Genomic DNA, 16,210 nt, shown 5'->3' on the forward strand with positions numbered 1-16,210 from the left:
AAAATAACAGACACACATCCTGCAAATATTCATTTAAAGACATTTATCCTCCATGTTGTATTGGAGAGTAACAACTGAAAGGGAAAGATATACGTTTTAAAACAATATGGAGGTTAATTCATAATTCAACAGAATAAACAAAATAAGCATATAACATTTGAGCGTGCAATGCTGCATTCTTTTTACTCAAATAATGTGGAAGCACCAGCTTTCTAAGAGAGATGAAAATATCTATCATATTTACGTATAGTGATCTCAGCTTCAAAGGGTACTTTCATGATCTTTACACTTACCAAAACAGCAGAGGCATAAGGAATGCATTGCAATTCACAGGTTCACTTCCCAGCTATAGTGGGAGGAATTGGACCAAATCATAATGCTAAGTTGAACACAGATCAAGATCCACATCTTCGTAACTTGTATTGAAATTAGAGAGAAAATATCATGAACATGAAAGCTGATGATTGTGAGAAATGACTGGTATCATTATTACAGAGGGCATATCAATAGCCGTGTTTCAAATATTATAATATACAATGCATGAAATCATTATTACAAAGGACATATCAATAACCATGTTTCAAATATAGAATGCATGCAAGACCAAAAATAACCATGTTGTTTACTAATGGAAGAAGATACAGTTACGTTACATTTATTTCTGTCCTCTTTTGCTCATAGTTGAGCTTGAGATAAATGTTGAGATGTAATGCAGAGGGGCTGTAAAAGCTCTCGTATCAAAAACAAACTTTGCTTCAATGTTACCAATTCTTTCATGCTTGTTTGGTTTATTTAGGGAAAAAAAAAAATACTTGAATGGCAGATTTCTTCATGGTTCTCAGTGGAGCAGCATTTGATGTCAAAAAAAAGGTTGCAATGACTTTTATAGTTTCATATCAAGCCCATAAAGCATGGAGATGAAGTGAAAATCTATTATAATGTCAAAATTCCTGATGTGAAAGGGCTTCACAAACTTTCATAAAAATATGCTCTGACCTGATGTTCAAGGCATAGTGCTTATGATCCAGCTCTAACATATTGTGCATTGCTTTCAGCCCGCTTGCGTTTCCTCAAACATGAGCAGAACATTGACCACCTCCCCTTTGTCTTAGTCTCTTTTACTGCTGCATCCCTTTTTGCAACATAATCAATCATAAACTGCACAACAGCCTGTGAAATTAAAATGGTATCAGTATTCTCAGTTGTCGTATCTGTAGATAAGGCATTTCAAAAATATCTCAACTAAACATATATGTTTGCCAGTATTATACATCACCTTAGCTCCACTTTCAACAATAGGTCTTGGTGGTATCTCCAGTGGTGTCTCTTCAGCTTTAAGAATTTGAAGATTCGTAAGCATTTGAAAAGAGTCAGGAAGGATGTTTATTTGATCATTACTAATATCTAACTCCTCAAGCATCCCTAGATTTCCAATAGATCGTGGAAGCTTCCGTAAGTCAGCAAAATTGCTGCCAACATTCAGCTTAACAAGACTTGTGGCAAGGCACAAACTCTCTGGTATAGATTCCAGTTCATTGAAGCTTACATCAAGTTCTTTCAAATTGGTTAAAGAACCCATGGTTGACGGAAGGCTCTTTATTCTGTTATAATGCAATGTTAGGACTTGTAATGATTCAAGCTTGCCAACAGCTTCAGGCAGAGCTTTGAGTTTATTGTAATCTGCTCGAAGCTCAGTAAGAGAAACACACTGACCAATTGTATATGGTAGCTCTTCAATTTCATTGGTCTCAATATTCAGTCTTTTCAAATTGCTAAGCTGCCCAAGAGACTCGGGCAGTGACAAAAGCTTATTCGAACTCAAGTCCAAGGATACAAGCCGAGAAAGCATTCCAACTGAATCAGGCAAAGTTTGTAAGCGATTGCCATGCAAGTCTAGATCAGTTAGATTGGGCAACTCACCAATGGAATCTGGAAGATTCATCAGCTGATTTGCATGAATATCCAGTTTCTTTAACTTGGAAAGTCCTTCAATTGACCTGGGAAGGGTCGCTATTCTGTTGTCAGACAAAATAATTTCAGTAAGATTGTTAAGCTTTCCAATTGAGTCGGGCAGCCACTCAACTTGGTCCATCAATTTTCCTTGAAGATCCAACTTCTCAGCACCTCCCTTGGCAGTTATCTCAATAAGGCTGGCAAGCTTTATTAAACTGAGCTTCTGTCCCCCTTCAGCATCTGTATCTGCTCATACAACCAGGAAATTTTTGGATGATTTAGAATTATTTTACAGCCCCTTTCAGAAAATAATACGAAGCTAAGAGCTTAAGACCAAGTAAATCAAAAGTTAGGATCTGAATCTCACCTAATCTAAAACATTTGCAGGTAAATTTTAGCTACCGTTCCCCACACATCTAAAATTCATGAAATTGTCAGGATAAATGGAGAGGACCAAAAGTAAGATGTCTAAATAGGATTCTAGTTCATAGCTCTGGTCTGATTGCATATGCAGACAAAACTAACTTAATCTGGAAAATAGCCATCTTAGAGGCTTCAGACATGTTAAATGTAGTGGAAGGGCATGAACTGTTCTTAAAAAGCAAGAGTTAAAACCCACTGTCAAAATAACACAGACAATATACAATGCACTGAGTTGATTTTTAAGTTCAGTCAGCCTTTAAGTTGACCCTAGCCCAGAACCAATGCCAACCAGCCATTGGATAGCAGAGATTGACAGGCTTCCTCAACACATCAATTCCTCAACCCTAGGCCACAACATAAGTAGGCCTCCTCAAACCTCTAGCCAACATTAACAGGCTTCCTCAAACCTTCAGCTGGTATTGACAGCTCAACATTGATAGGCTTCTGCAAGACTTAGTTCAGTTTGTTTTAAGTTTATGTAGTTTAAAATTGGATCCATGCCTTGTGTATCCAAAAGCTTGGTCAGAGAGAACTTCAAGTCCAATCTGCAATATTTGGCTGAAGACCTCAGGTTCCATTTGCAGTGTCCACAGAAATAGTAGCCCAACATTCTATTCCCTGACAAAGAATGCCGTGGGATTATTGCAGGTTTATACGAAAGCCATATAGTCACAGCCACAGCACAAGTGACTTCAACTACCCTTGTGGATCTTGAAGAAGTTTGCAACCACAAGTCCTAGAAGGCTGCAGAAGCACCATAGAGTCAACCACAAAACCCCATCGCAGGGTTCTGCCAAAAAGTCCAGTTATTGCACCAACAGCCAACAAAACACAGTCACACAGAAGATGAAGATGATCCATTGCAACATAATGGAAGATGAACCATTGCAACCACCATTGAAGATTAACCATTTCCTCTTCCAACCTCTATGCAACTGAGGGGCCAAAAATTCCAATAGTTGGATAGGACCTTCCTACCTATTAATTTTGTGTTCTTCCTCTTGGCATGAGTCATTTGTACACAGCCTCTCTCCCTCTTGTGTCTTTTAGCTCCAAATGCTACAAAGCTTGTCTTCATAGCCTTTAAAGGACTCTGCATAAAGCATCGATCATCTCCACTTTACAATCTAAAATTTTACTCAATTTCAACTTTGCATCCTTCCTAGGTCTTGCATACAAACCAGCCCTCCTCTTGTTTTGTTGTTATACTTTTGAGCCCCATATACTTAGCAATCCCCTCTGGATCTTTGCATATGCAATTGTATATTATTCGACATTGAAATGAGAATTAAGAATCTCCAAGATAACTTTGCCTACACTGTTTATTTGAGTGTATTGTCATGTTAGTGAATGCTATTCACTCTAAACTTGTATGTTGTAAGTTCCTATGTTGATCATCATCACGCCTCAATCTGCTAAATACACTAATGCCAACATTCATCCTACCTACTGCAACCTTCAAGTTCTTTAAATTCCTTGGTTGTCCCTTATGTCTATGCTTGGATGCTCAGATCAATTGGTATTAGAGCATAAACAGCATTCAACAATTCTTACCATGCAAATGCAGTTAGAAGACAATGGTTCCTTCATATAGTCCTCTTGTATTAGAAAGCAAAGGTGGAGTGGTTAATTGCCCATCTATCCCAGGTATGTCCAAAGCACTTATTACTATTTGAACCATAGTTTTAAAAACCACAACTGAGTTTTGAATCGGCCACCTATCTAACCGAAATTTGAACCGGATTCAATGAACCATATATGAAAAAAATACATAAAATAATTAATTTTTAATGAAAAATTATTTTTAAGATTTCAAACCATGATTCCAAACCATTAGAGACAAAATATGCAAAGTTTGCTCATCTTATACCATGTAACGGTGAATATATCAAAACAGCATAGAGTGCAATACATATCAACAACAAAAGACATAATCAATGAGGCTCTAAGTGGTCTCTAGAGTCCAAAAACAATGCTAAAAGTTATTGGGCCACTGGCCTACTACAAATCACTGATCAAGATGAACACTCATCTGACTCTTCATTGATTCACCACTACTAGAAATGGGATCATCAACAAGAGCTACATAAACATCATCTAGCTCGAAGTCTTCAAACTTGGATTGCTCAACCTTATAATATGGTAGATATTGAAAAAGTTTTACATGCCTAACCATTGATTTTGGTTTGAGTGAAGAGTTCATCTTCTCAACCTTATAATATGGTAGAGATTGAAAAAGTTTATCATGCCTAACCAATGATTTTGATTTGAGTGAAGGTTTCAATTCTGCAACCTTGTAATATGGTAGAAAAAACTTAGCATGCTTAACCAATTATTTTGCTGAGTGAAGGGCACATTTTTGTTACAGCCATGGTAGAGGACTTAAACAATCAATACCACCAACATCAAGGTACATAAAGGGCTTCATGTTCTTGATCAAATGCCAATCCCATACCCTCACACATGACAAAATCAAATGGAATCATTGCAATCCCACAAATCGTGAAATCTTGAAAACTATTAAGTCTGTTGGATTTTGAGTGAGATCAAAAATCTAGTTTCTCCATGTGCGATCCAATTAGGTTGGAACCACTCTCAAACATCCTGAGTCAATTCATGGTAATGTTAAAAATTCAAGTCAGTCCCTTTTACTTTAAGAATTTAACATTACCAATGATTGCCACCATTGCTAGGGTTGGGTTGGGTTTCTTATTTAGGTTTTAGGAGGGGGAGGGTTGGTTTCATGGCCAAGGGGGCTATTTGAGAAGGAAAATAACCCCAGGTTCTCTCCAAAACCACCTAAAAACCTGCCATCAATGGTCTCGGCCTTCCCCACAAATGTGAGATCTAACCAAGTCAGTTCGGGTTGGAACTGCCCGGTTAGGGCCAGTTTGTATCAATTAGGTACCAAACCAACCATTGAATGCAGTTTTTTAGGTGGTTTTGGAGGAAACTCAAGGTTGTTTTCCTTCCAAAACAACCCCTCTTGGCCATAAAACCAACCCTCTCCTAAACCTAAACAAAAAACCTAACTCAACCCTAGCAATACAAATTGGCCCTTCAACCGAGTTTTTCTACTGGTTTGTTACGTTGCCCTATCTGACCGACCGATTTGACTTGTTTCTAGTTCAAACATACCAGTTTTCAAAATTATGGCTTGAACCTATTAGATGCACTTGGTTTGTGAAGAATATGCAAAATTATTTGCCTAGGGTTTTCCTAACCCTAGCCAAACTCTTTATTAGTTTCAACATCCCCATCGACCAATGACTTTTTATAGCATTTGGTTGTTGCAAATTAAGCGCTTTTTAAAACCAAATTACAATTCAATAATGAGCTTGAACTAGATCCCATGAGTAAATTTGGGGTGCAACCAAAGATCATAGATCATGTAAGGTTATCATGGAAGCTTGTTGATGGTAGTCATGCTAGCTGGCTAAGAAGAAAATCCACATTTGCTGAAATAAGCAAACATAGAATAGAGTTGCACAATTGGATCATTGGAGAACATCCCTTGAAACAAGAGATTTCATTTATAGTCAAAGTTTACATAAAATCTCTATGAAGAGATGTGAAAAGACTATAAATAGTGCAGAGAATCTAGTCCTGATTTATAAGATATAATGATTTTATAATGTCCAACAAATGACCAAAAAGATAGATCAATGGAATAGGTGGTGCAATTTGTGATCCTACATTATACGAGCACTGTAGGCTACTCCAAAAGCATAATCCTAGAAGAATCTATAAGTACAAACAAGTGCACAAGAATCTACTCATCCACATAATTGTGAAAAGAACCAAATGGGTAGGAAAGATCTTCTCCAAGGATATAGAATGTTTTGCTAGCTTGGCATTGAACTTAGACAGGATTGTCCCACATTAGATTGTGATTGCCAAATAATATTTGATGATTGATGCCATGTCCTAGTTGTGCATTTTGCATGTGATTACTTGTGCAGTCCCATGTTGTTGACTCTAGCATTGCTTGGACCAATGTTGCAGTAAGCATCCCCCCTAGTTCAAGAGGTAGATTCACATCTCAAACAGATCCGAGGGGAAACCTCATGCAGAACCACGGTGCCGAATATTAGAATCGTGGTTCCACCTAAAATTCATGGTTCTTGGACTTTTGGAATCGTGACGGTTCCAAACCACGGTTCCATAGGAATGAACCATGGTTTCATCATGGTTCTATAGGCCCAAAATGTGATTCCGCCACAATTTCAAAGATCACTGGTATTGTTCCGCGAGCTTTTTTTTTTGGGGGGAGGGGGAATTTCGAACTGTTGTGTGAGGAACCATGCTTCCCGGACACTTCCAAGGTGCTCCCTTTTAATATTACCATGAAATGACTAAGGATGTTTGAAAGTGGTTCCAACCTCATTGGACTTCATATGGAGAAAATAGAATTTCATATCCCATTCAAAATTTAGCAGACTTGAACAATTTTTAGGATTTTGGGATCAATGGGATTCTGGCATTTCATTAGGTTATATCATGTATGAGGGTATGTGATTAGCATTTAATTAAGAACACCAAGCCCTATACGTACCCTAGTGTTGGTGGTGTTGATTGTTGAACTCCTTTGTGATGGCCTTTGAAAAAAGTACCTTTCACTCAAGTTAAAATCACTGATCAGGCATGATAAGCTTTTTCTACCATATTATAAGGCTTGGATTAGGCAGTTTGATCAAAATTGGGCAATGTTGACTAATATCCCTAGAGGATCAAAGTAGAGGCAAAGGCTAGACAAGAGGAGAGGAATCTAGATTCTAGATGGTTGACGCTCGAATAATTAATCATTAATGTACTATGCATGCTATTTCTATCTTGATTCTTGATTTGTGTATAATATGCATGCTTTGATATATTCTACAATTAATTTGGCACTCTATATGTTTTTTAAAAAATATATATACAATAGATGCTTCTGGGACGCTTCACTTCGAGGATTTTTGGAAAATGACACTTCCAATGCTTCGCGTCCAAAAAACATCCTTGCTTTGTCCCCACTTCATGCAACATTGGCATGGACGCTTCTTGGCCTTGACAGTGGGCACGTTGTCTTGTTACAAATGCTTAAAATCGAAGCTTTTGTGCTAGCTAGTGCTCAATCAGTTGTCCCCTTTGGCTATCCATGATCCCCATTGTGGATGTTTAGCTTTAGCTTGCACATGACAAAACTTTGATTGAAGTTCCTCCAAGGGGAACCATGTTGTCCTACCTTGACAACTCTAAACAATGGAATTGCATTGTTGTGTGTATGCCCAGTACATAGTGTTGAGCTGAAGAATTGCAACAATAAAGCCTGTTGAATCCCAAGGGAACATACTTAAATATTCAACTAGGGGAATCATAAAAGTGTGAAGTGTTGTGCAAAAATTATGCAACCTTCAATGGAAAAAGAGCTATGGGATTGATTATGTATTACTTTCTTTAAAAAATGGAAATTACATGTGTTTTATATGCATCTTTTCCTGTGGTAGGGGTTCTAGTCTTCAGCCACATAAGTAGGCATAAAAATTAAAATGCCTTTGGTTTATTGGCTAGTGCTACAAAACCCTATAACTCCTAGAAACCAAATCCATACTGCTAAAAGTAAAATAAATAATTCATAACTCAATGCCACAAAAAAGGAACTAATTGTTGAAGAGTAAATTCAAAGCTTTGAACTTTTAACCTAACCTATAGCACACTAAATAAAATAATAGTTCCTCTTGCCAACCATAGGTTCATGGTATGCAGGCGAAAAGATATTTACAATAACTACAAAACTGATGACAACAACAATGTAATACAAATGCCAATGCAAAGACACGTGCATGGGCATTCACCAACAGCCTCTTCAAGTGAGACCTACTTGAAGCAGACTTGCAAATCCCTTCTTCAACAGCTTAGAATCTAGATTAGCTTAGAGGAATAAGAGTCTTTTATTTCATCAACAAACTTTAATATTACAAACTCAAAGTTGCAACTCTCTAACCCTAGTTGTATGCAACTTCAAAATTTACCATTATCTACCCTTGCTCGACTTGCAAATGAGCATATTTGTACTAAAGAGGCCCTAAATTCCTCAGAATTGTTGAGGAGCTCCATGCTCTGTATATTACCCATAGAATTGCTAGCATCCTCTTCATCAATTATGGTGGTTTGTTGAGGAATGAGATTTCAGAGTACATAATCCTCCTTCGGTAGTTTAGGGTTTAGGGTAAGTCAACCATGGGTGCCCTAATTTTCTACAAGTTATAGTGTTGTCTCCCATTTTAAACTAATGAGCACTTTTGAGCTACAAAATGGAAGGATGTTTTTGACTATTTGACCTTTCTTCTCTTTAATGTAACAAGGCTAGGTGTTAGTGGCAGCCATCGACTGCAAAGGGAGACAATCAAAACAACCTTTCTACAAAAGTAGTGATAACGCTGCAAAAATCAACAACTCATCAACAAACATGTCAATATCCCCCACTCATCAGCATGAAGAATAAGTCAAACATATTCATATAACTCATAAAATACCACCAAAATTTACCATTGTGAGTAATTAATTGATAAACTATCAATGGGTACAAAATCGATCAGTTATCAAGCTTAATAATGGTGAAAACTCAAGATCTTGGAGAGGTAAATGGCTATACATGATGAACACGATGGGGCAATTCAGTAGCTCATCACATTGTTTCAAGATACTATCCCTCTCTATCAGTGTGTTGAATTTATTCTTAGTGTCTATAGGTTACTCAAGTTTCATGATAGATTATTCCAACAAAGGTGCGTTTTATGGGTGTAGCAGATCCATGTTGAACATTAGAAACAAACACAAGTAAGGTGATATGTCCAACTCAAACGCATTGTCACCAACTTTTTTGAGTGGTGTAGGGTTGGTAACAAAGAGGCCCCACCTTGCAATGACCTCAAGCACTCAAGCACTCAACAACATCGTTCTATATACAAGATCAAACACTACAAGGGAAACTCATAAACATTGTTTCACTCTCACATGAATTGTTTCCATAGAAGTTCATCATATAAATTAGAATATTAAGGATGTTATGTCATATAGGACTTTATCTCAAAATGGCTTGATCTATCCCGGATGCGGGTGCATAAAGGCTGTGGGAATGGCACGCGCCATCACGTGGGCAGGTGGCATGCCCATGGCGTCCGTCGGTACCACGCGCAGCGGGGCATTAACCCGCTTGAATGCAGGGGAAGGAAGGCATTAATGCCTGTCTATTCGGCTCGAGGGAGAACGCTGGACTTCGACGCTGTGATGAGGTTTAAACTGAGCAAGCTGGCTCGGCAGGAGAGTATGAGTGTGCATAGTAATGAGACCCTGCTCCGCTCAGACGGAAATGGGAATGAGGATCTGAGAGGTGTGCCGCCGGTTTGCAAGCCTGGTGTTGATTCTTGGCGCTGGTGTTGGTTCTTGCCGCTGGTGTTGGTTCTGGGCGCTGGGGTCGATTCTTGGCGCTGGTGTTGGTTCTTGGGGCTGGTATTAATTCTGGTCGCTGTTGAAATTCAGAGTGCCTGTGTAGGAAGGAGCGCAGAAATGCCGAGAGCAAGACCGCGTATGGGCAGCCGAAGAGGGGGAATTCAGGGCAGGGCCCTCCCGCAGAACGATTACTATTCGCCCTCTTCCTCCCTCGAGGTCACTTCGCTGCCTCAGAGATTTCAGGGCAGCAATGAGGAGGAGGGGGGGCATCATGGCATAGGCCCGAGTTCTGAAGAAGGGCAGCGGGAGCCCCCCATGCTCAGGTATCGGCTCCCCTGCCCTCAAGTCAATTCCACTTTGGTTATTTCGATCGCGGTCGAGCCTGGAGTCACTCAGAATGTAGAGGTCGAGCCTCTGCCGGAAGGGCAGCGCTCCAGCAGGGAGAATTCCCCTATTGCGTGCCTTCCGGTTGGAGCTGGAACGGGCTGGTCGGCACATGGACGTGAACCTGGGCCGAGTTGGATTGCGCCTGGTTGTGAACGCGGGCTGGATCTTGAGCGCCCTGCCACCAACTATGACCCGGATGCTGGCCCTTCTACGCATGCTGATTATGCTGGTCCGAGCAGGCCAGCCCGAGAGGGAAGCCCAGATGCGGTCATCCAGCTTTCAGATTCAGAGGACGCGCTCCGTTTTGGGTGTCGAATTGCAGAGGCGCCCCAGACTACTGATGAGGATTGAACTCGCCCCGGTAATCTCTGTTATTTTTGTTGGGATCTCGATGTGTATCTCGGCTATGTGGCGGCATTATCTCTGTCAATGTGTCAAATGTAATGTTCAGGTGTCAACTGTAATGGTTCAGGTGTCATTGGTCTTTGTCCAGATGTCTGTTTGTCTTTGTCCGGGCCAGTTCATGGTCCTGGTGTCTTGGTGTTGTTCCAGTCATTTTATGTTATGTAACTGTGTCGGCTACAATTCCAATTTTGAATCCTTTCAATTTTGGATCTGATAACAGGGCAAGGCAAGGGCTGACAGGCAATTTTTCTCAGCCTTGCCCAATGTACTCTATTTTGTATTTTTGATTTGTACGATAATAGATTTAAGCATATTCAGAAAAAAAAAAAAAAAAAAAAATGGCTTGATCTAGTATTGAAATCCGCACTACTTAGTGATTCAAATTTCTTTGCCCTGGGTCAAACAGCCAATAGTGCAAGGTTGTGTGTGATGTACGATTCTTAGGCCAACTTGATCAAGTTCTTCTTACGTCCATTATTCCCTATGAATTGCAATGGTTGTCTAGTGACCCATAACTGCAAATGAAAAAGTCGCTTTACAATGAATTGCAATGGTTGTCTAGCGATCAACTGGATTGGCTCATGCAATTGGGAAGTTAAATAGTACGCTTTACACTTAGATTCAACTATCTACTTAACTTTATCTTACATTGTCATAGATATAGACTATGTATGTGTCAAAGAGTCTTCCCTCCACAACACTCTTCATTTGGGGGAGTGGTTGATTTGGGCAAGTTGCACCACGTCCATGTCTGCTTCCAAAAGATTGACCCTTACCTTGAGCTTGCTAAACATTATCTTACGAGATCACTCAATTTGGCATTGAAAATTCCCATCGACTATTTCCTATCTTGGAATCTTTCTTGCATTAAGATATAAGTTGATTGTTGGCATACTACTTTGCCTTGAATTTCCCTTCGTACTTGTTGGCAAAACAATACACATCACCAGGGAATTGGTATTCAAGAATTACAAGTTTTTCTAGACATAGAATGCAAAGAACATTCATGTATTTTAGGTTCTTATTATGCTTTGAGTTGCAAATGCTCAAACGTGCCATGAGATTATGGAAACTTGTAAATGTATTCAAGCACAAGTTGATTTTTGGATTGTTGAAGTTGTTGCCACTTAATCTATCAGTCTTTATAATGATTCAAAGGTTAAAATAAGGCCCCAACAAACCTACACCAAGTCTCAATGGAATGATCTTTGTTGCCGCACTGCCTACTATACAATTCCCCCACTAGCACAATGCAATAGGCACAATATTTGGAGTAGTGAAGACAATTTTCATCACATCCGTGAACCGATTAACAACAAAATAGACTTTGATCTTCTAAAACAAGTTCTACAAAGTTTTTGCGTTAAACTTACCCTCAAATTTTGGAATATCTAGGTTGACTTGGACTTTGAAGGGTAAATTACATAAGCCACCACTAGATGTTGATGGAGGTGAAGGAGACAAGAAAAGTTAAAACATATTGTGAGTTTCATTGATTGATCAAATATCTCATCTCTCTAACATTGTAAATCTTTATCAACCATGTATTTGATAGACACTAAAGGCTTTGTTGTAGCATTGGTACTAGTGTTGGTTATTGTTGTCATTGGAAAACATGTTGAACCAAATAAAGGAGATATAAGGCAAAAACCTTGTGCTTCTAATAGCCTAGCCTCGTCTAAATGTACATTCAACACAAAGTGGATGTTGCTAACACAATTTGGTTAACTAGTACAACTCACTAAAATATGCACAGAGTTCTATCGATTTAACTTTATTAGTGGCTTCAACAATGTGAACAACTAATTTGAAACCACTTGACAAAGATGATAAGGACATGATTCTTCATAACCATTGATTCAAACCCTAGGATTAAATCTAGGTAATAACGAAAATTTAAAGATAATCTAAGGTTATGGAGGAAGTTTTGTCGGCACTAGATGTACTAGCTAACTAAGAAGCTAAGTTGGCTTTGTTGAAATAAGCAAACAACATAAAATAAAGTTGGATGAATGGATCATCAAACAAGAAAATGCTTGGAAACAACTTGAATATTAGAATCGAAAGTATCATGAATTTCTAAAAAGAGATGTGAAAAGATTATGAATAGTTTGTACAACTAACTCTAAAATTTAAAATGCCACTAATCTACTTTTCGCAAAGAATCTAATGCCTATTTACAGAAATTCTAAAAGGAATCTACAATTACAAACCCGTGATGAGAATTTGCCCAGAATCACGTGGGCATAGATATGTCTAGAATCTTGTGGATAAGAAAGATCTGGTGGAATCCCTACTAGCTTGGTGATACACACTTGGATAGACTTGGGCCATGCTGGATCTATGTGCCAAATCATGTCTAATGTATCTGTGTGCTAGGCACATGTTCCATGACTGCACGCTCAACTTGCATTCACATTTCTCTACACAGAGCAGAGTGTCAAGCATCTTGACGCTTACAATCTCACAAGTTTTTACTCAATTTTAGCTTTATAGCCTTTCTTAGGCTTTGATGCACAAAGCATCCTCACGTTTCTTTTGTTGTAACATTCTCAAACCCAACACACTCAACAGTCCTATATAATACCTTGCCTATGCAATCGTATATTATTCTACACTTGAATTGAAATTGGACATCTTAAAGACAACTTCGCTTATATTTATACTGTTATCTTGTGAGTTGCTTTGTTGGTCACCATCATGCTTCAAGCTGCTAAATACTTACGCTGACATTCATTCAACTTATCACAACCTCTGCTTTGTTCAGGATTTCTTGCTTTTCCCCCATTTCTACATCTGGGTGCTTCAATTCTTTGATAATACTGAGGGCTCAAAATGTAACTCTATGTTTGTTAGGCACCCATGTTCTAGCCAGAGTTGTAAGATGTGAACATTATTAAATTTATGTTCAACCATCGCTACTGCACCCATTGCTTCTCCAGGCATAATTTTATAATAGCAAGGAACATGAGAAATGTTTCTGACGTCATTTTGGCAGTGTATTCACTAAAAGTCAACAAGATTTTCTGGGCAAGAACCACATGGGAAGTTTACTGGACATGTTCCCTCTAAGAGACATCATGGATAATATAAGTGTCACCATACTGCTGTATATGGGAATCATGCATATGAGAATTCGCAGACTAGTTATTATATGAGTATTTAAATAGATTGATTAATCAGATCAGTATTCAGATAAAAATGTAATGGTGCTCCTCAAAGTCAACATGATTTTAATGCAAGGAACAGATAGGAACTTTTTTTGAGCTTTGGCTATCAAGATATACAAAATCCTACTAGTGCTACTGCTACTCCCTCCGCAATCAAAACCATCTGTGTGAATATCAAACAGGCCAGAGAGGACAGGCCCAGATGTAACTCTGTTTGGACTATTTATAGGCCGCCTTTGAGAAAGAAAACCTTAATGACTTCATGTGAACGAAGAAATGGGACTTCTTCAAGCAAATGCCCCATTTGGATATTCCACCAAATCATACCAGCTCTTTAGAAAGAGAAAGCAAAGGCAATACAAAAGAGGATTAATAAGTTTATAATCTTTGGTCTGAAACAGAGCCTATGGAAAAACTCTAGATTTGAACTTCCAGGCTCCCAGCTTTGCAAACCTGATAATATAAAAATCTTTTAAGCAGAAAAAAATTCATGCAAGTGAGTAATACAGCCCACCTATGGTGATTGCTATTGCAAAGAGTTTTTCGAAAGAGGGGTGCCTTCCAGAGTAATCAATCAGAATTCACCAATCGATTTCTGGGTAATAGTTCATTTCAGTACTAGTTTTGAACTTCCAGGTTCCCAGCTTTATAAATACGGGAACCCTGATAGAATACATCCGCTTAGCACTAAATAAAAATCCAGGCAAGGGGGTAACATAGTCCACTTGTGGTGATTACAATTGCAAAACGTTTTTGGAAAGAGGGGCGCTCTTCCAGAGAAACCAGTCTGAATTGGCCAATCGATTTCTGGGAAAGTTCAATTTAGAGCTAGTTTTAAGCTTCCAGTTTCCAGTTATGTAAGTATGGGATCCCTGATAATCTAAAAATCCTTTTAGAAGAAAAAAGAAAATTCATGTGAAGTGAGTAGCACAGCCCACCTGTGCTGACTGCAATTGCAGAAGCTTTTTTGAAAGAAAAGTTCTCTTCTAAAGTAGGCAATCTTGAATTCACCAATCGGTTTCTGGGCGGCGGTGCCTGTGAAATCCCAAGCACACCGTCTGCTATACCGGGCTTGGGCTTTCGAATAAAACCATCATCCCTTGAATGCTTCAAACCACCATCCAAGTCCCCAAAATTTGTCATTTTGGGGGTAAAATCAGCACCATTAGCATTGATTTTAGCCAAAGTTTTGACAGATACTGGCGCATCCAATTCATCAGCTTGACTAGAAGAAGAAGAAGAGGGCAGAGAAGTCGATGCCTTCCGCAGCAGATAATCAAAGAGCCTGTGTCGATCCTCCAGGTCAAGCACACCCAAGGCCTCGCGCATCTCCTCCTGCGCCTGAAACTCAATTTGACTTCTCTGCATCTCCTGTAGCACTTCAAACAACTCGACCGGCACATTCACGGGCTTGCGCCGTCTGGTCATCATCTGCAAACGCATGGACTTGGTGCTATCCACATTCTCAATCACAGACAGGGCCGCTTCCACTTCCTCCATGCTGGGACGAGGAGGCAAGCTCCTGTGTAACACCATGATCTCCTCCACTACTTCATCCATGTTCGTCACTGCTCTCACCATCGTGCATTACCTTAATCTGCAAACTGTTTAATCCCCTTAATCTGAACAATGGGTATTCCCTGGCAGACAACAGTTCGAACCCCAAAACAATCCCTGTGCAAATTGGGTATTGAATTTGCTGACACGGGCTTATATAGGCCGTTTTTTCCCTTCTTTTCGATTTTTTGGCTCCACCCAACAACCTGATCTACCCCCTCACGTTCAGGCTCCGGATGTGTGAACTCGAATGGCTGGTGTCGGCGTACCACAACATTAAGAGATCGCATATCACATGAATCTTGTCTCCTTTTTTCTTCGCTGTGGCAATTTCAGGGTTCGTTGGGTTCATTTCAAGTCTTTCAATCTCTTTCTTGATCGCTCACTCGAGGCTTCCCCGATCGCTACCAGAAGCCTCCATTGCTAACATTAAATGTCATCGAGACTCGCATTATCACACCCGTGCGTATTGTGTGCATTTGACTTAATCCACTGCTTAACTAAGCGCTGCCTTCTTAATGGATTTGATTAATTGGATGCCAGTTTTAATTTTTTCTGTTACTGAAATATCGTTTGCCAACCATTTGCGGGCAACGTGGCGATGTTACTGGATGCCCCTTTTTCCATGTTGATGAAGGGTCCACATTCAAACAACTAAATTCTAAATTACAGTTATTTGTAATTTTATTTATATGAACCAGAATGAACTTTGGCACTGTAAGGACTGTACTTGGACATATATTGAATTACGAAAATATGGCTTTGGCCGTACACTTTATTTGAACTTTGGGTATCCGGCGGCTTTTAAATTAAAAGTAAATAAAGATTTTTCAAAGTTCACCTGTGAAAAATAACGAACTTTTTTTTCACAGTAAAATTTG

General features: G+C 39.2%; 1 protein-coding gene across 1 annotated transcript; it reads right to left on the reverse strand.

Moving 5' to 3' along the window:
• Positions 1-464: 464 nt before the first annotated feature.
• LOC149202816 (uncharacterized) lies at positions 465-15,822 on the reverse strand. The gene is made up of 3 exons (XM_089403265.1): positions 14,711-15,822; positions 1,277-2,199; positions 465-1,170 (listed from the first exon to the last, which is right to left on the reverse strand). The coding sequence occupies exons 1-3, from the start codon at positions 15,351-15,353 to the stop codon at positions 1,018-1,020; spliced, it is 1,719 nt and encodes a 572-aa protein (XP_089259391.1). The 5' UTR covers positions 15,354-15,822; the 3' UTR covers positions 465-1,017.
• Positions 15,823-16,210: the final 388 nt, after the last annotated feature.

This window comes from Pinus tabuliformis, chromosome 2_1 (assembly GCF_031772625.1).
Source record: "Pinus tabuliformis cultivar Carrire ecotype Pingquan chromosome 2_1, CPIR1, whole genome shotgun sequence".
Lineage (NCBI taxonomy): Eukaryota > Viridiplantae > Streptophyta > Pinopsida > Pinales > Pinaceae > Pinus > Pinus tabuliformis.

Excerpts from the sequence above, each read along its gene's own strand:
- LOC149202816 (XM_089403265.1), bottom strand. The coding sequence starts at position 15,353 with ATGGTGAGAGCAGTGACGAACATGGATGAAGTAGTGGAGGAGATCATG. Across the intron at positions 2,200-14,710 it reads TGCAATTGCAGTCAGCACAG|ATACAGATGCTGAAGGGGGA; the intron begins GTGGGCTGTGCT and ends TTGTATGAGCAG. Across the intron at positions 1,171-1,276 it reads TTGTTGAAAGTGGAGCTAAG|GCTGTTGTGCAGTTTATGAT; the intron begins GTGATGTATAAT and ends TTAATTTCACAG.